At 37.9% G+C, this 20,907-nt stretch overlaps 1 protein-coding gene and 1 long non-coding RNA gene across 3 annotated transcripts; both read right to left on the bottom strand.

The window, feature by feature from the left end:
• Positions 1–15,535: 15,535 nt before the first annotated feature.
• LOC138126581 (mucin-2-like) lies at positions 15,536–16,795 on the bottom strand. The gene has a single exon (XM_069042373.1). It carries the CDS (start codon positions 16,793–16,795, stop codon positions 15,536–15,538), a length of 1,260 nt encoding a protein of 419 aa, XP_068898474.1.
• A 2,889-nt stretch (positions 16,796–19,684) lies between these two features.
• LOC138126471 (uncharacterized) lies at positions 19,685–20,651 on the bottom strand. Of its 2 annotated transcripts, none has more exons than XR_011157841.1 (2): positions 20,348–20,651; positions 19,685–20,291 (listed from the first exon to the last, which is right to left on the bottom strand). It is a non-coding gene; the product is annotated as an uncharacterized lncRNA (long non-coding RNA). The 2 variants fall into 2 exon arrangements; XR_011157842.1 differs by having other exon boundaries at positions 19,685–20,286.
• Between the last annotated feature and the right edge of the window lie 256 nt (positions 20,652–20,907).

Genomic DNA, 20,907 nt, shown 5'->3' with positions numbered 1-20,907 from the left:
AGACACGTGGCTTATACTTTAATCAAAAACTGTCTTTTCATACCAAAATTTAATTTTTTATTAAGAACAACTCCATTTTGGAAATTTTCTAATTATGTTAATTCAATTGATTCTTCTTTAAAGTCTTGTTTAGAGAGAATACTTAATTTACGTTTAACTGATTTACAATGGCGTCAGTCCACTTTACCGATTAGATTTGGTGGTCTGGGAATTCGTCGCATTTCCGATATTTGCCTCCTTGCTTTCCTATCTTCAATTAATGGGGTTAAAAAGCTTGTTTCTTTATTACTAAACTCAAAGGATAATGAGCTTAATATTCACCATTATGATGAAGCTTTAGCAGTCTGGGGTGTAGCAAATGAGAACGAAATACCAACAATTCCACAATTTCAGAAGAATTGGGATAATATTAATATCAAAGGAATAATTGCCAATGACTTAATCTTTAATTCACCTAGAGACTTGGCTCGTTTTAAAGCTTTGCAATGCAGAGAATCAGGATCTTGGTTACATGCAATACCTTCTCCTAATATTGGTACTCTTTTAGATAACACTTCCTTCCAAGTTTGTATTGGTTTAAGATTGGGTTGTAATCTTTGTATACCTCATATTTGCAAATGCAATGCGAAAGTTGACGAAATTGGCACCCACGGTCTAAGCTGTTTCAAAAGCAGTGGTAGATTTTCAAGACCAGTGGCGGCTCGTCAAGATCAAAACCGGGTAGGCACTAGCAATTTTTTTGGTCAGTTTTTTCGCGTTATTTTTTTTTTGACCTTGCACCAGTTAAACGGTGGTGATGGATATAATGCTTATTATTACAAAGGTGAGACGTAATTTCAAGATGCTCCACTTTTCCCTGACCTGGACGTTTTGAAAATGACAGTAACATTAAGAAAACAATATCATGCATTGGGTTTATTATGGAAAATAAACGACAACTCTTGCTGGCACAAAAAAATTGCAATATAAATTAGACTTGATAATTTCACGATTTTCCCGTACGCTATTCTTATCTAAACTTTTCTAAAAAAACCAAAAAGAACGAATTTACAAGCAAAAGCAATATGCTCTTTACTCTTATTGTGCTTCTCTAATGCACGCCCTAAATCGTTCAAATCAGAATACCCTGTTTTTGTCCACACTGTCTCATTATTAGTCACGAATAGAATAAAAAAAAAGTTTTTTAAGTAATTTACTGCCAACAAGCCAATCATATTTTCCGTACCTACCACGAATTAGTAAATGCACTATTCTGTTTACCAGTAGTTACCAAAGTTTTACTTAGATCAGTTACATCAGGACAAGGTCTCTTTAACTGTTTAATCTACATAAAACTTATCTTCGTAGGAAAGTTTACAAGACCGGCATTTATTTATCAAAAAATTGAGATCGACGTTAACAGGAACGACAACCGCCTCTTCTTCTTGACTGGTACTTGCCATTGAGATCATTTTTATTAAATTGCTACTTACCTACTTACCATCACTAAGCCTGCATAACCTAACTAAACCGCAATGTTTAACAACAACATTAAATTTCAACTTCTGTTCGAGGTCGAGCTGAAGGAACGCATGATTCACGCCCGCGCCGCTTCCCAACCTTTTCGACACAACCATTGTGTCCGTTAATCGCTCATAGTCACAATAATCATAATATAAAATAAAATTTTACGACTACAATGAAAATGACAAAACTACCGAGGCATAGAGCCTCGAGTTGCACTTTACTAACACGCAGTAACCAATAACAGTGTATGACGGGTTGATGGTATTCAGTTCTTTATTCCACCAACCACACAGCTTAGGCGGAAAAATGAAGTGGCATAGTCTACGGTGCCTCTACGGTACGCTGAACGCTCTGAATAAGTCTACGCTCTGGGCTCTGCAGTCCGAAGCGAAGGGGCCGAATGCAAAACGCGCCAAATACAAAATACATAATCAAATTAACACATGCAACAGTTATTCTTCGATAATAATTAATTCAATGTAGATACAAAATAAAAGTATACAAACATAAAAATATTTTTATACTAAAAAAAATCAAAAATTATCTATTAAAAAAGATTTTGGTTAGTAAAGTATTTGGTGAGGCACTGCCTCCCCTGCCTACCCGGAGAAGCCGCCCCTGTTCAAGACACACTGAAATTAATTCCATTATCAACCGGTCTTTAACTTCTATTCATGTGAATTCAACTTTAGAACCAAACGGACTGTCTCGGGATGACGGAAAACGCCCAGATGGGATGACTTTAGTACCGTGGATTAAAGGTCAACTTTTGGTTTGGGACGTCACTGTTGTAGATACACTTGCAGACAGTTACGTATTGAAATCATCTGAAGTCTCAGGTTTTGCCGCTGAAATGGCTTGCAAACGCAAACATAGCAAATATAGTTCAATCATTTCGTCAAACTACGTGTTTAAAGGTTTAGCATTTGAAACCTTAGGCCCTTGGTGCAAAGAAGCCATCGATTTCATTAATGTCGTAGGAAACCGACTTATCGCGGAATCAGGCGATTCAAAATCAAAGAAATTCCTTTTCGAGAGGATTTCCCTTGCCATTCAACGTGGAAACGCTGCAAGCATTCGGGGCACTTTTCCAGATTCCGCAATATTATCGGAAATTTTTGTATTATAAAACAAAAATGTTTATGTATTTACAGTCAAATATTTGGTATTCTATTACATAATTGTACGTAATAAACCTACAATTTTAAAATAGAACACTGTACCCCCCACGACATAATTATTTTATATTTTTTAAAATTAAATTAATGAAACTGAAATAGAAAAAATAGCATACTTATTACACTCGTTTCGCAAGACATTTTTCGAACTCGTTCTTTTAGTTTAGAGCACTCCTCGCTGCACTCTCGTTGGACAATAGACTGTTTTGTGCAATTCGTATAACAATATACTATTATACATTGTTTGCCATTTATCAGCATTGTCACCGCTAATAATGGGGAAAAAATAAGATACTTGTTTCAAAATCAAAAATCCACCAACACTGCATTCTACCTCGAAAATACAACCGACTACGTCGCCAACTTTTGTTTTTAGTGTGTTTGAAAGTGTCAGAAAAATGTGGGGTTATGAAATAAAACTGTTGACAGCCGTTTTGGTCGTAGTTCATCGTGTTTTTTAAATTCTTCGAAGCACTTAATGAACGCTCGCTTTAATTTAGCGGTTAAAAGATTCCTTGTTTTTCGAGGCATTTTTATAATTTGATATTTGTGACACACTGAAGGTCAAATTTTGGCGGCAGGTTGGGCCAACCTGCCGAAAAATGAAACTTATTCTAGGGATTTCTTTTTTTCTGTCAACATAATTCAACAGGTGGTGGATTTTTGATTTTGAAACAGATTATATGAATTGTCTTTGTTATTCACTAATCATATTTCATTAGCTGTCTGGAATTTCCTTGAGATAAGCGCAAACGTTCATTCTTCAAACATTTTTAAGGTAATTTTTCTGTAATTTCCATAAGTTGAAACTGATTGAAACATGATAAATATGAATTATAAGTCTGTCTCAGTTCTAAATTTCCACTAACACTGCATTCTACGTTAGAAATACAACCGGCAACACTGTTTGGTGAAAAATGCGTCATCTTGTATTTGTGAGGTTATCTATAACTGTTTTTACCGTGGAGGGAGAAAAGACTGGAGATGGCACTAATTCAAATAAGTGTACCGGCCCGCGAAAACTACAGCGTCATAAAAGGTTTCTGAATATAGACGCTAGGCCAATGGCTTCCTTCGCCTTCCTTCCAGGCGCATTGTGCTTCTTTATCTAGCGCATTGTGGACTGGATCATAAAAGGTTGTTGCACGTGCTTTTAGAGGGTTCGGATTTTTAACATGGGAAGCATAGGAAATGCCATCTCCAGTCTTTTCTCCCTCCACGGTTTTTACTGTTACAATAAGCATTTGGTGACACTGAAAACAGTTGCACAATATGTATAGTCGTTTTCAATGACATCCGTGCTGTCAGTGTCATTTTTAATATGTTGGTGCAGATACTACGCACAAATTCATAACCAGTATTCAGAGTATAAGCAAATTCTAGTTAAAAAAAATTCAAACAAGAAGGTGAGGTTATGGTGAAAGAAAATTTATATTTCTCCAACATGGCGTAAAACATGGATAAACTAAGTCATCCTCAGAATCCGAATGATACTATGTATATATTTTCTTTGATTTGTCGGAAATGATATAGAGGCTGATTCACGTAGCCCGTTCATTAGAAACTTTTTGATTTCCCAAAATCATATTAATATGAAAATTGGTAGTTGACTATAATCGACTACTTCAAGTTCAAATGAAATATTTTCAAAATGAGGGCACTTCCGAAAATACCGGAAATCGATGCCATCTTTGTTTTTTTAAATAGAAAGGCCCCATTTTGACTTCACATTTCGATTCTAAGTTAAATTTTGAGTTTAATACGTCTTTTGGTCAATACTTATCTGTCATTGTTTTTACCTGTGTCATCTTTTTTTGCAAAAAAGTGAGGTTGCAGGGCTTCATTAAAAAATTTATAATTCTTGAACCATGAGAAATAAATAATTTATTTTTACTTTACTGTCTTGCCAAAGATTTAGCCGCTTCTTTGCGCTATCAAAGACATTTTTTTATGTTTCATACGCCTACTGCAATTTTTTAAAATTGATAATCAAAAAAAAAATTTCGAAAATTTCATTTTTTTAAATGGCAACTACCATTTCTGATACCAGATATAAATGTAAAATTAAATTTTAAGGCCACTTTTATTAACATTATGTATGCCTATTTGCAGCCGTTTAGGCGTAATTTCAATTTTTTGAATAAAATATTCTTTTTTATAAACAATTGTTTTATTTGAATTTTTATTCAAAAATAGCTTGCAATAAATATTAGATAACAACAAAAGAATAAAAAATTAGCAAATTAACAAAAAAATATTTTAATGTATGTAAATGATTTCATTGAAAATATTTTTTTGTTAATTTGCTTATTTTTTATTATTTCGTTGTTATCTACTGTTTATTACATGTGATTTTGGAATAAAAATTCAAATATGTAAAACAATTACGCCAAAACGGCTGGGAATAGGCATACATAATGTTAATAAAAGTAGGCTTACAATTAAATTTTACATTTATATCTAGTGTCACAAATGGTGGTTGCTATTTAAAAAAATGAAGTTTTTGACATTTTTTGATTAGCAATTTTGAAAAATTTCAGTAGGTGTATGAAGCATAAAAAAATCACTAATGGCGGAAAAGATCTGCCAGGTCTTTAGCAATTCAACTAAGAAAAAATCAATTATTTATTTCCGATGGTTCAAGAGTTATAAATTTGTTAATGAAGCCCTGCAACCACGCTTTTTTGCAAAAAAGATGACAGGTCAAAAACGATGACAGATAAGTGTTGACAAAAAGACGTTCTAAACTCAAAATTTAACGTAGAATCGAAATGTGAAGTCAAAATGAGACCTTTCCATTTAAAAAAATAAAGATGGCGTCGATTTCCGGTATTTCCTAAAGTGCCACCATTTTGAAAATATTTCATTTGAACTTGGAGTAGTCGATTATAATCAACTACCAATTTTCATATTAATATGATTTGGGGAAATCTTTCTAATGAACGAGCTACGTGAATAAGGGCCGATTTCATAATCAGAATTAATCCTCCATTAATATTTAATGGTACCATTAAATTAAAAAGTGATTTCATAATTTTTTTTAATGTACCATTAGGAGTTAATGTTTCATTAACGTTAATGCCACAATTTTGGCTCATTAATAGTAGTTTATTTAACGAGTTCGTGTGTAATTTGGGCTTTTCTTTTGCATGAGTGGGCTAACTCGAGTGAAACGAGAGTTTTAAAGGCCCACGAGTGCCAAAAAAAGCCCAAATTACACAAGAACGAGTTGAATACAACGTTTTTTTGTTCGACGAACCCCCCAAAGGCTCCAAATCGCTGACAATCTTTAAAATTAGCTTGACGGTTCATTTTGACAAGTTGTCAAATTTATCAAAATCCGTTCACACAGGAGAAAATTCTTAAATTCTGACAGTGTCGAACAATTTAATTCTACAATTAACCTCACATGGTTGTCAAAAAATGTTTTTTAAATCATAAAAATGAATGCGATTAATATAAGTACGTATTATAGTTCATCTTCGCTTGGGATGAAAATGATACGAATTAATTTTTTTTCAACGGTTTCGAATTAATAAAGATACTTTTTATATTCTACTTGGGCAAATTCATGATAGAATTAGACCTGCTGCAAACAGGTCCTGTTTATTTTTGTTCAGAGAAATTAAGTTTTACTTTATACGAGTACCTATACGTATTATAGAGGAGGAAGCCTAAAATCAGTTACTCAGTTGCTCTTGGCCCTTAGATTTTATGCAAGTGGAAGTATGCAATGATCGGTTTCCGATTTTGCCGGTGTCTCAACATCTTCTGCATGTCGGATAACACAGGCCTACAAAACAAAACTTTTTAATCGATGTTTTGATTTTGATAACTGATTTTGTATAACATTGGAGCCCTGATTACAAAAATACAATTAATTTTTTTGTATCACGTCAGGTTTTTTCACAATTAACAAAAAAAAAAATTAAGCAATTTATTTAGGAAAATAAGATGTTTATAATAATTCTGGGTTAAAAATCTAACTAAATTTTTATTACTTATGAGAATGGCATCTTTGACGCTTTGTGAGGAAACTTCCTTTACTTGATTGTCTGCTGTATGTTTTTTTTTTGTTCGACACTGTCAGAATTTGAGAATTTTCTCCTATGTGAACGGATTTTGATAAATGTCACAACTTGTCAAAACGAAACGTCAAGCTAATTTTAAAGGTTTTAAGCGATTTGGAGCCTTTAAGGGGCTCATAGAACAAAAAAACGTTGTATTCAACTCGTTCGTATGTAAATTGGGGCTTTTTTGGCACTCGTGGACCTTTAAAACGCTCGTTTCACTCGGTTTTAAAATGGCCCACGCGTGCCAAAAAAGGCCCAATTTACACACAAACTCGTCAAATAAACTACTATTTGGGTACATCGTGCTGTAACATCCAGCAAAAGTCTACCATCATTTTTACGCTCTATCTTCCTTGATATCACCTCTCCATTTGTTTTATATCTTGGTCAAAACGTTCCCCTTGTTCCTCGCTGACAGCACCAAGATTTGTAAGAAAAAGATTTAAGTGCGAAAATAGAAAATGCACTTTCAAACTCATATTACATCCCAAGATGTGAAAATTTTTAAACATGATTCTTACAATATTTTCGTAGTCAATTTTTCTATGACGTTCTTAAATGCCGTCCAGGCATTCCTTTCAACAACATTCATAGAATTTTGAAAATCATTACCTTTGCACAAAGATCTTATTTGGAGGTCCTAACCTCTTTTAGTTTGTCATTGGAGAGATCTGGTAACTTTGTACATTAATACTTGAAACATTGTCCATTTTTATCAAGAGCCTTTACAAATTGCTTCGTCAAACAGAGTTTGATATGCATTGGTGGTACCTAATACTACTTTTTTAGGATACAACTAAATTATTTTTTATTATGGCTTCCCGGTACAAGTCGAGTTCTTAAAGGCCAATTCTTTTGAGTCCAATGCTTGTCTCGTGCCCGGCTGTCCCACTCACAAATAAAACAAGGAAATTTCGAATATCCATATTGTTGTTCGATATTACAATATCAAAATTTTGAAATAATTCATTCATTCTAGGTGAACATTCCAATTTTAAGAAAAAACGGTTTGTGAAAAAACTAGACGTGATAGCGCAAAACCAAGATCATTTTCGTAATCAAGGGGTCGAAATTATTCAAAAACTGTCAATTTTATGCAAACATCGAAATCAGTGTGTAATTAAAACAGTAATTAAAACAGTATCTGAAGCTATTGCTTCTCTACGTCCAAATTACGTTAACATGTATGAGAATATTGAAGAAATGCACAAAAGTGCTGAAAAGATGTACCAAATAGCAAGAGTTCCACGTGTTATTAGTGCAATAGATTGTACTTTACTAAATAAAATATAAATCTATAATAAAAATCTTCTGTCTCAGACAGAAGCAACAGTTCTTCGTCTTTCCAGAAATTATTCCCACGGCTACGTTTAGTTTTCTTACTTTTGTCCTACATTTTATTGAGTAGACAGTGATAATGACCCCGTTAAAATAAAAAATGCAAAAAAGCCGGACATTTTAAATTTCAGTAGCCAGCTTTTTCGGTAATGTAGTGTGGGTTGCATTTTTAATTCCGTCGGGCTCATATCACTCGTGAAATACCCTGTATACGCTCCAATATTTTACTTTTTGAATGTCAAATCAGAGAATACAGTCAAATGTACGAGACGTCAAAACTAGGAATACCAACCTAGCATTATTTTCATCTAATTGTCCATTAGTTAATGTACGTAAAAAACTGCATTATGAAATCATTTTGATTTAAAGGAAGTTTTAATGTTCCCATTAAATTAATGTCTACATTAACTAATGTTCCATTTGCGTCAAATTTATGAAATCGGCCCTAAGCCTGTATATAAATAATTTGAATTTGTCAATTTGCCACGTCAAGGTAAATTGCCAAATTAGGAAATTCAAAATTACTAAACTGAAACAGTAAGTGATACCAACATACTGTCATATTGATAGCACGGATGTCATTGAAAACGACTATAGTAGTTTATTTAATGAGTTCGTCTGTAAATTGGGCTCTTTATGGCCTTAGCGGGCCAGTTTAAAACGTGAGTGAAACGAGCGTTTTAAAGGCCTGCGATGTTTGAATAAAAATTCAAATAAAACAATTTATTCCACAGACAATTAAACTATAGTAAGACACTTCAATCCCATATAATAATGTTGGAATAGCTTCGACGGTGCTGCTCCGCACGCAGTTGGCCAAAACACTCCGTCGTATTTATTCGTAAAATTTCGATTATTACCGTTGTATTTAAAACAGTCAAAAAATATTTGTCAAATGTGACACTTTTCTGAAAAAAATAAAAATGTACTTATTAAAGATATAAGACTTTCTGTGAATAAAAAGGTAGGAATTAGTGCCATTTATTAAATGAAAGTAATTACAATAGCCAACGTTTTCAGTATTGAGAAATTGTCAATAAGAAAACAATAAAGAAATGAAAAAAATAACATTTTCTACTTTTTGGGCAATTTGTGAATCTGCTACGTAATTTATAAAGGTAAAAACTTAAGTGATGAAACTTCTTAATAAAGTTATACTTTCAGTTTCAATTCAAGACAAAAAGAAACCAAACAATAGTGTGTGCTCCCGGTACCTATTCTTTTAAGGAGCATGACAAGTTAAAATTGAAACTAAAATACACAGTGGGCCGAAAAAAACGGTACAAATTTTGTTCGTTCATATCTTCCTGAGTTATTAAGTTTTTTAAATGATTAATATACCAGTGAAAAACCCAATATTTATAGAAAAGATGAAGGCCTCTTGCTGTGCAGAGATAGTCCTAACTCAAAAGTTGTGCGTCATAACATGAAGACATGCAAAAATTCTGGTCTTGAAGATTACCTATCTCAACCAGATATGGTTCAATCAATATGCCCTCCATTTTTATTAGCTATCATTTGTAATCGTCTTTGTCCGTCCCCAATTGCAGAAGCTACATATTTGTCTCTGAGGTAGCTGATTCCAGCATTCCGTTAATTGTTCAGGAGCCTTCAGCTCAAGGTATATGATTGTTTGTGCCGCTCGGTGCGATGTTGATCAATCACTAGTGAAGACAAATGGTAGCTAATAAAAATGGGGAGCATATTGAACCATATCTGTAAAACTTATAAATGAGAGAATTTTTGCATGTCTTCATGTTGTGACGCACAATTTTTGAGTTCTGGACAACAACAACCTTTTCTATAAATATTGAGCTTTTCACTGGTATATTACTCATTAAAAACAGATAATAACTCAGGAAAATATGAGCGTACAAAATTGATACCGTTTTTATCGACCCACTATGTATATATGTATAACAGAAGAGTTGTGTGTTGTGTTGCCAAAATTTACGATCTAAGTGTATTTTTGAATAAAAGAAGTATTGGAAAGAAATTACGTATCGCCTTAGCACGAAAAATTAATTTTCATGGTTTATTTGTAAAAGCCATTTTCTGGAAATTAAAACAAAATTGTTGGATGCATCAATCAATTTGATCATTTATAAAAAAAAACTGCAGGACGTAAGAAGAGAATTTAAAAAAAAATCGTCAAAGGCATGTTGCTTACGAAGAAAATGGGGATTCTCAGAATATTTAATTTTAGTTTTGGTTCTAGTTTTTAATTTAATTCATTTATTGTTAATTTTTCTTATAATTAATAAAACGTTGTGCATTTTAAAGACATTTTACATTTGAAATTAATATTAAATGAGGACAAAATTATTAATTTAAACAACTCCATCAAGCATGCTTTATAAAATTAGTTCGGCCAACTGCTCGCGCCGCGCTGGAATCGTGTTTCCAAAAATTGGGTAGCAATGCGACTTACTATAGTTTAATTGTCTGTGATTTATTCCATCCTAAACGATAAAATGGTATTTTATCTACTGTTTTCTTCATGGTAAAATGAAATTTTATCGTCTAGAAAAATAAAATAAGTACATTTTCACAAGTTTCTTTACTATTTTTTAATCAAAATCACAAACATCTGAATTGAAATAACCGGAAATAACATTGTTAATAAAAATTAAATGTGCACTTTTTAAACACTTTTCCACCACATTTGACACTATTCTCATTAGCGACATCTTTGCTTTTGATGAAGTTAGCGACACCCTCACTTTTGATTGTTGAATTTTTTTGACGTTAAAAAACGCTCTCAAAGATAAAGTAGAATTTTATCGTCTTGTATTATAATAAATAACTATTCTTGATAAAAAAAAGAATATTCAAAAAATAGAAATTACGCCAAAACGGCTGGAAATAGACATACACAATGTTAATAAAACTTTGCTTAAAATTAAATTTAACATTTATACCTTGTAACCTTTCGACTTCCTTGACCTTTCCTTGATGATTTTTTTTTCCCTCATTTGGTGTATTGTTGGTTGCCGCATTCCCTCGGATGTTATTTTTGCGGAAAAATACGAAACAAAAATAATGAGACAAGAAATATTTATGGATCCTACGTTGTGTTTTATTATTCATTTTGTTTAATTAGGTTCTAACGAGAGGCCATACCTTGGGAAGGTTTTTCCAAATAGAATTAAAACGATTGAGCACACTTCACTTAAATTTTATTTAACAAATAATCGAGTGTGGTGGTGTTTGGTCCCAACAAATTATAGAAATAAATAAATGAATTTAATAACAGAAGTTGGTGGAAATTTGACCCAGTGAAATTTGACTCTCGGCCCACGAATTGAGATCTGACTCATGAATAAATGACTAAGCTGGGCAAATATATGAGTTTGTGGCGCGAACAGCATTATACGAGTTTGAGATGCGAACTATGTGATCCGATTTAGATTTCAATTATTTCCCCAATTAAATTTAACCCGACGCGATGCCCTGGAATCTCATAGATCACCCCGGTCTACTCCGGTGGTCGAAAATAAAAGGGAAAAAGGGTTCTAACAGGGCCAAAGGATACCTCTCTTCACGTATCAGCTGGCCTAGTTTGGTCGCTGGCCACCTTGGGGGTGACGCGGCTAATTTTGTGCTCTTACGCCGGACCACAGCTTATTGAGTGCGACGGACACTGGCGGTAGCTTCCCGAACTCGAGAATCCAAGACATAAATAATGAATGGAAATGTTTTATAATAATTGCATACTGGTTCCCCTTGAGAAGAGCACGTTTCCCCAATCGGTAAATACAAGAAGATCACATACTTCGCGATAAAGAAATTAATATAAGATTCTAAAGAGTCACGTGGTCATCAAAAGCTCAAAGAAAATAATATAATCTTTACTTTAGAACGATAAAGAACTAAATGCTGTTTGACTAATTAAATCGCGACTACAAATAATGTACAAGAATTAGAGAAATAATTTACCTTGTGAATGTAAAGAACGTGGTCACAAAATGGCTGCTGGAAGTACTGAACGTACCTCCGGCTACTTTGGAGATCAAACCCCGAGTGAATCAAAAAAGCCTTGTTTCCCAATTCAATTCAATTCAACTTCATTTATTTCCTTGCTTATTTATTACATTTCATTCGTTCTTAGGGCTATGGCAAATTTTTACAAGGGGGCGCTGCTGAGGCTTAAGGCCTTTTCAGCGCTGGGATTATTCTAATTACAATGTTATACTTAATGTTAGACAATGATATGGTTATAATACAATAATGATACAATAGAACGAAGAAAAAAAAAAACAAAGCTGAATACAATGGAAGTTAAATAACGTTTGATGGTAACAGTGAACTTATGCTAGGTGAAACAAAAACTTATATACTAGGTGAGGCAGATGGGGCTGGGGGGTACAATGGTGTCCTGGGCGTCCTTGAGGTTCCTGTGGGTGGATGGTTCTGCTACTGGATTGTTCTTTTTATCTTCTGGGTCCTGTTGTTCAGTATCTGGAATGGGGAAAGAAGAGCAGAAAGAGAACAAGGGGGGTTAGAAGGGCTTACCGGGGTAGATGTCCTGAGTCCCGGTAGTCGTCGTCGACGGCTACCGCATGGTCAAGGGGGTTGAGTCCACAAGCTCCTGGAGGTCATCTGGTAGGTCGGTGTAGGCTGGTGAGAGGAGAGCTGTTGGGGGGTGTTTCAGCTTGCGCTTTGGAATTTTCGGGATTCTGTTGAGGAGGCGGCCGTCTCTTGACGGGTATTTAAACGAGGTGGACAGGGTTTGGATGGCGAGGGCGTTGTTGGAGTTTAGGGTGCGTGTCACGTAGCGGCTCTGGAGTTCTTTGAGGCGGGATTGGATCGGGATTGTGTTGATTTCCTGGTGGAGGTTGTCGGAGGGAAACCTGTCGGGGAGTCGAAAGATCCTGCGGAGCATTCTTCTCTCGCAGGCGGAGATTTGGTGGAGGAGGGCCGGGTATAGGGTGGCGTAGATGGGGGCGCGGTATTCGATGACGGGACGGATGTAGGATTTGTAGGTGTGGTACAGGGTTTTCGAATCGCACCCACGGATGCGCCCTCGAATCCTGTACAGGAGGTTGGCTCGGTTGCGGGATTTTTTGAGGGTTTCTTTGACGTCCTGGTTGAGGGTGCAATTTTTGGAAAAGGTGACGCCGAGGTAGCGGATGTGTTGAAGTTTGGGGATGGCCTGGTTGTTGAGTAGGAGATGGGGGGCTTGGTGGCGGGACCTGGCTCCGGAGTAGGACATTAAGATGGACTGGGATTTGAGCGGGTTTGGCTTGATTCTCCAGGTGTTTGTCCAGGTGGTGATATTATTCAGGTGGCCCTGTAGGATCCTGGCGGCGATCGCGGGGTTTCTCTGGCTTGTCCACACGGCGGTGTCGTCGGCGAAGAGTCTGGTCTTCGTCCGGGGGGCATCTGTAACAGGAAAATCTCTGCAGTATACAATGTAGAGAAGGGGGGAAAGGATGGAGCCCTGAGGGACCCCTGCTTGAAGAGCGATTGGGCGGGACTTAATGTTTTGGATTTTGACGCTGCAGGTACGATTTGAGAGAAAGGAGTCGATGAGTTGGATGAAGTTGGGGTTTATTGGGATTTTTATGAGTTTCTGGACCAGCCCGTCGTGCCAGACCCGGTCGAAGGCCCTCTCTATGTCCAAAAAGACGGCAAGAGTGTGCTCCTTTAGATTGGCATGTCGGGTGGTGTCCGTGTGAAACTCAAGGATGGGGTTGATGGTGGAGCGTTCGGAACGAAATCCGAACTGCTCCGGTAGGAGGAGGTTGTTGATCTCTAGGAAATTTTTTAGGCGGGTTGAGAGGATTTTCTCAAAGACCTTCCCTGCAATGTTCAGGAGGGAAATGGGGCGGTATGAAAGGGGGTTGGTTGGGTCTTTTCCCGGTTTGGGGATCATGACCGTGGTGGCATGTTTCCAGGCCTGGGGGAAATGGTGGGCGCGCATGCAATTATTAAAGATAACTGTCAGGGCAACAATGGCAATCCGAGGGAGGTTTTTAAATATGGGGGCTTTAAGTTCGTCGGGCCCCGGGGCCTTTTTGCTCTTCAACTGCCTGATGTGCGCTTCCACCTCGTCCGGAAGAACCTCGACGACGAGAGAGTCGTCTTCCGGGAGGAGGCGGAGGTTGGGGGGGTTGCGACGGAAGTTGTTGACGCTTCTTATCACTTGCGCGAAAAAAGCGTCGTCGAAGTGGGGGTCGTTGGGGACTTGATGGATTTGTTCAAGGGTTTCGGCGAAGCAATTTGCTTTTTCAAGGGGGGTGTTTATGATTGCGTTGTTCCGAACGAGGTGGTGGACAGTGGTGGTTTTCTGTCCTGTCAGAGTTTGGAATTGAGTCCAGAACTTCTTCCCGTTCCGGTAGTCGAGGAGTCGACAAGAGTCGATCCACTGCTCCTCACGGAAACGATTCAGGTCTCTTCTGACTTGCGCATTGAGTCTGTTGAAGATGGTTTTTAACGCGGGGTCTCTAGTTTGAATGAAGCTGCGGTAAACGCGACGTTTTTCGCGGATCAATGCTAGGATTCGCGCGGGAATCGGACGTTTGTTGATGGGGATGAATTTACGCGGAACTGATTGCGATTGGGCTGTTTTGAGGACTTCGATGAATTGCGCGACTTGACGGCCGACAGTCAGGAAATCGACTGTGGGTGCGATGACCGGGAGGTTGTCGGAGACGAGTTGTTGAAATTTTTGCCAATCGGCCTGTTTGAAGTTGGTGATTGGGATGAATGCTGGGGGGGGAGGAGGGCCATCTAAAAGGAGGTGTGTTTTTAATGGGACGTGATCGGAAGTGACGGTTGTTCCTATGCTGCAATGGGGGTACAAGAACGGGACGAAGTTTTCTGTTGAGAGGATGTGATCTGAGATGGAACAACCTGTGTGACTTAAGAAAGTGGGATCGGTGTTGTGCAGACGGCACAGCGGAAGAGTGATTATAAGGGAGTTCAGTGACCTGCCGTTGGGGTTCGTTTGGGTGTCACCGAAGTCTGTGTGACGAGCGTTAAAATCTCCGAGGACGATTGCAAAGTTATGTTGGGCCGCGTAGCGAAGCAGATCAGCGGAAACTCTGTCTTGGGGGCGGTTGTAGTAGGAGATGATTAGGATGGACATGTTTTGGAGGTGGAGATTGGCTGCGACGGCTTCTAGGTGGTTGAGGTGGTTAGGTAGTGTGTGGGGAGTGGAGGCGAGGTTTTGAGCGACGAGGAGGGCGACGCCGCCGCTGCGGGTGGGATTAATTTCAGAGTTCCGTTGATAGCAGTGAAATTTTGGGACGACAATTGATTTTACCGTGTGGGTTTCCGAGATGGCCAGAATTGAAATTTTATCCTGCGCGAGAAAATATTTGAGGTGATTGAATTTACGATTTATGCCGCGAATATTTATGCATCCCATTTGTATCGGAGCCATCTATGCGTGACAGTTGCAAAAAGGGGGGGGGGGGGGGCTTGGGGGCCACTTCACTGGTCGAAAGTGAGGTGGATTTTGTGTCCGGAGTGGGACACTTTGGTCACGACGTTGAAAACCGATTTGGAAGTGTTTTCGAGGATGGTTTGAATTTTCGACCGCTGCATGGGGAAGAGGTCGAACAGAGTCTTGGTCATGAAGGTGATCAAGCTCTTGATGATGGTGATGGTGGTGTCGTTTTCGAGGTCCGAATCGGAGTCGGTCGGTTCGGCGATCGCGGTCGGGGGGTCGATGATTTTGACGGGGAGAACGGGAGTTTCATCAGTCACTAGGATCTGCTTGAAACTCGGGCACGCGCGCGACCATGCAGGGTGGGGGCCGTTGCAAGAGGAGCAAGAGGGCTCTTTCGCGGGGCATCGGTTTGGCGGGTGGCTTTCGGGACATTTGGGGCAGATGGCTTTGTTGGTGCATTCGGCCTGACCGTGGCCGAACTGAAAACACCTGGGGCACTGCAAGGGTGTGGGGGTGGGGGGGTGTGAGGTCTCGCACTCGAAGGTGCGGCCGTAAAGAACGATACCGTTGATTAGCATGTAATCAACGGTAACCTTGTCGGTCGACAGAACGCGGATGAATGAGGTGGGGCGATTAGATTTCCTGGAGACGATTCTCCAGGCCTTCACTATCGACAGTGGAGGGCAGAGGGCGGCGATCTCCTCGGCGGAGATATCTTGGGGGACGTCGCGGACGACCACCGAGAAGGTGGGTTTTTTGGGGGCAGACGCGGGTCCGGGCGTTTTCCTATTTATGGGGGCGATGGTGATCGTTGGGCTGTTCGCGGCGACCTGAAGGGTCTTTACGAAGTTGGGGGCGAGAGGGGCTTTGGTGATGACCAACGCGGTTTTGTTATAGTTCACCCTCAGCTGAATGGATTTCAAGCCGAGAGTGACGACCAGAAGGTTATAAAATGCCTTCTGGGTGGCGAGGTTGACGGGAATATCTCTCACCGTGTACTTGAAGTCGGGGGGCGGTTGGTTTGCGGAAGAAGGTAGCGTCGAATGGGTTGCTGTTGGGGTCGGCGACGAGACTCTCGAGTTAGAGGGGGAGAGCTCGGGGGTTGGGGTGTTTTCAATTATAGATGGTAAGGTTTTCGACTCACCGGATTTTTTTGCCAACGTCATGGACCTGGTGGATGGGGTTGACGCAGTAGTGGCTGGAGGCGGAGATGGGGTCTCTCTCGACTGCATCTTGGAGGTAACTTTTTCGGGGGGCTCTGCACCCTTTCGGCCGCGCGCCGAGCTTCGGGCAGCGGACATGCTCGCTCTGCACTTAACACCGAAAGTTAGAACAAAACACTGCAGACACGTCCGAACGGTTCGGCTGCACAGGATAGAATGAAGGCTCTTGTTTCCCGTCCCGCAATCGGTTTTATCATTTCTGGCGCACCCCACTTTCGCAACCCCTACTTGACCAAAGTGACCAATCAGCTCGGTTCTACTTTACGCCGACCGCGACACCCTTTCGATATCTCTAGAACTTTTGAAATTACAGTCTCCGTTTTCCACCATTAATTTAAGTGTTTAAATTTAGACTTTTGTTAGGACCAGACCGAACGTACATAATTTGTTGTTGAATTAGAACTCTGAAAAGGAACACTAAATTACTGACTCTATACAATAATAAACCTCAAGATCAAGAAACAAACACAATTAAAAATGGAACAAATAGAATTAAACAGGAACACTGAATTACCGACTCTATACAGTAATAAAAATCAGCACCAAGAATTAAACAGAATAAAAATGAAACAAACATAATAAACATGAAACCAACAGAATTAAAATAGAACAAATTAACCTTATTTTGAAACCTAAATTGGGCTTGAAACGCTATTACGTAATTGCTACTTCTAAAAATTGTTCTACATTGGTTTGATTCCCCAAAACCGTTCTAGTTAATAATTACTTCGTAAATTTCATTCTCTCTCTCTCACCCACACGTCTGATTTCTACGATTACCTGGCTTTACCACCATTACCCGGTCCTCTGTGTTTTCTACCGACTCCCTTTCTACTTTGCTTTGTTACTTTTCTAACTAAAAGTGCAAACGATTCTAGTTCTTTTCTACGATAAAGCGCTCTGTTTTTAATTTGCAATTCTCGCCCTTTAATTACAAATATGCCACAAATTTGAGAATGTTAAAAAAAGTAAATTAACCTAATGAACATTAATTTTGTTGTTCTCTCAATTTGAAACCTGCTAACATCAAATTCATTAATTCAATTATCCCCTGATTTTAACTGGACCACCCAAATTGTCGAACATGTAATTATAGTAAATTTATTGCAAGGCTTCTTTTCCCCTGAACACTTGTTCCCCTTGGGCTATGTTTTGCCCCGGACGCGTACCTGCATTTTCAAAGAAAGGTTGGCAGATTTCACTTGAGGAGTGTGGTGCCACTCTTGTGAACAAAGCAACAATAAAATTTACAACTGACCAGCATTTCCGTCGCAAATGAACGGTATTTAAAATATTTCGTTGAAATTATTTTAAAATTAAAATTCTTAATTTATCGAACCTATTCGGACCGTTACAACCTATCTAGGGTCAGAAATGGTAGTTGCTATGTATTTAAAAAAAATGAAGTTTTCGACATTTTTTGTTTATCAATTTTGAAAAATTGCAATAGGCGTATGAAACATAAAAGATGGCGGCGCAAAATCAACTTGGAAACCGAGACATCACTGTAGTTGAAAATCAAAATGATCTGGGCGTCCTCGTTAATAACAAGTTGAATTGGGGCAACCAGAGCGCCAAAGCCGCTAGAAGGGCTTCTGGGGTTTTTCACTCAATCAAAAGAGCTTTCTCTAAACCAAGTCCTGAATTATGTTCAAGGTTATTTAAAATGTACATTAGACCCCACTTAGAGTATGCAATATCAGTTTGGAGACCCTACCATGTGAAGGATATACATACGCTTAACCGAGTAGAACGTGCAGTGATAAGATGGCCGACACGCTTTAAACATAAGCCTTACAGAGAGAGGTTAAAGATTCTACAATTGCCTGAATTAGAAGTCAGATATGATAGAGCAGATATGATCCAGATATATAGATTAACACACAATATATGGCCAGGTGACACCTCGGAGTTCGTAGACATGCAAACGGACCCCCGACTACGAGGACACCAATACAAGCTTAAGAAAGAGAAATTTAAGAGGAGTAAATACGTACTTTTCTTATGGAGCTTTCAATGTATAGTGCTAACACTGTAGCTTAAGCCCTAATGGACATATTTTCATGGAAATCATTTCATTAAAAAGAGCAAACCATTCCCTACAAATCGGCTTGAAAAAATTTTAAAAATTCTTTTTTTTATTTCTTTTTGGTGTAATTTCAATTTTTGAAAAAAATATTCTTTTTTTATCAACCAAATGTTTTATTTGAATTTTTATTCAGAAATAGCATTGCAATAAATAGTAGATATGTAACAACAAAATAATAAAAAACAATCAAATTAACAAAAAAATATTTTAATGAAATGTATGCACCGTTTATTGCAAGCGATTTTTGAATAAAAATTCAAATAAAACAATTGCTTGATAAAAAGAAATGAATATTTTATTCAAAAAATAGAAATTACGCCAAAACAGCTGGGAATAGGACACAATGTTAATAAAAGTAGCCTTAACATTAATTTTACATTTATATCTAGTCTCAGAAATGGTTGTTGCCATTAAAAAAAAAGAAGTTTTCGACATTTTTTGATTAGGTACTATGGCGGACAAAAAATTTTGAACGATCAAATTTTGGCATATCAAAAAATGTCAATGTAAGCTGCCCTTTACTGTTATTATGACGTTTATAAATTAAATCGAAAAATTGACGGTTTGAAGCATGACCAACTTCATTCATATCCGCTTCGCTTCTATATGGCCGTCTCAATTTAGCAAAAATTTGTTCCCGCAAAGTAGTCCATGAAACGTGCATCATGTACCGCCATCTTCCGTCAAGTTGACAATTTATTCATTCTAAAGTTTAAATAAATTCGGGACTGTTAAGTTGTTTTTTTAACAAAATGGGCAGAAAGTGTTTTATTTGTGGAAATTTGAAGCCTTTTTTCCAATTTCCAAGCGATCCCGATCAGAGAAACAAATGGGTCAAGTCTCTTAAAAGATTTTGTAGTATTTTTCGAATAATAAAATTTCGTATAGAAGGTAGTTTATTAAATGGTATTATAGATCTCAACAAAATTACAGATCATCTTCAAAAAAAGTGACACTCACTAAAGATGCTGTCCCATTCGTATTTGTAGGAACTCAGATCCAAAATATACAGCCTGCAAAATGTTTTCTTTAGTTATTTTAGAACCCTGTTGTTGTTTGTACGAATTCATATCCTGACCCAGTCCCCAGATGAAAATGAACCTGCTTCTTCCTTGCAAAACAATACATATACAATACATACTTGTCAAAGTTATCTTTTATGTCACTTTTATCCATCATCATACTAGGATCTTTGTTAAGATTAATAGCCCTTCCAAATTGGAGTCAATTGCTGTATTCCAGTGATTCATTTGTAGGCATTATTAAGAATTGCGAATATAGTTCAAAAACTGTTAGGTACCATTTCTACAATATTAGAAACCATGTATTCATTTGCATGACTTGCTGTATGATCACCTCCTTCAAAATTCATCGTTTTCCTGTGCAGACCACAAAGCTGCAGTATGCAATGTTATTATTAAAACGGCTGCGAAACCAGTCCTTAGTAATATTTGTGTAGAATAAACGGATTCTTTGAAGACTAAGCTTGAACAATAAACCACTGAGCTGAAAAGTTTTGAAGTTATAAATAGTGCTCTTACCTTTAAAAATGTGTTTTGTTAGTGTTGTCAGAGGTGTTGTTATCTAGTTAAATTAAACCCAACATTTTCGTCTTCGTGTTTTTTTTTAATGGGCTGATAACAGTAATAACATAAAAATGAGGCCATTGACCTTGACGTTAATTAATTGACGTTAATGTCAAATTCATTTGTAGTTTGGTTGTTTGTTGAGGAGATGTCGCTAGTAGATGTCCATCAAATGGGAACATTTGATTGCATGTAAAATTCAAAATTGAAACGGCCATATAGAAGCGAAGCGAATATGAATGAAGTTGGTCATGGTTTGAAGTAAACGTCTCTCAAGTTTATAATAATAACTTAGTGATACAATGCCAGCCGTATCTGAATTTACTAAAGCCAAAATAGTAACCCTTCACCAGACGGGTATGTCGTATGGGCAAATTTCGACGAATTTAGGGTTATCGAAGGGCACTATCCATGCCATCATGCGAAAGTGGGAACACACTGGGACGGTGGTTCGGCGTCCAGGTTCTGGAAGAAGGCGGGTGTCTTCCGTGGAACAGAACGAGGCACCCCCGAAC

This window comes from Tenebrio molitor, chromosome 3, assembly GCF_963966145.1.
Source record: "Tenebrio molitor chromosome 3, icTenMoli1.1, whole genome shotgun sequence".
NCBI classification, from domain to species: domain Eukaryota; kingdom Metazoa; phylum Arthropoda; class Insecta; order Coleoptera; family Tenebrionidae; genus Tenebrio; species Tenebrio molitor.
This window is presented reverse-complemented; position numbering and strand designations above follow the sequence as displayed.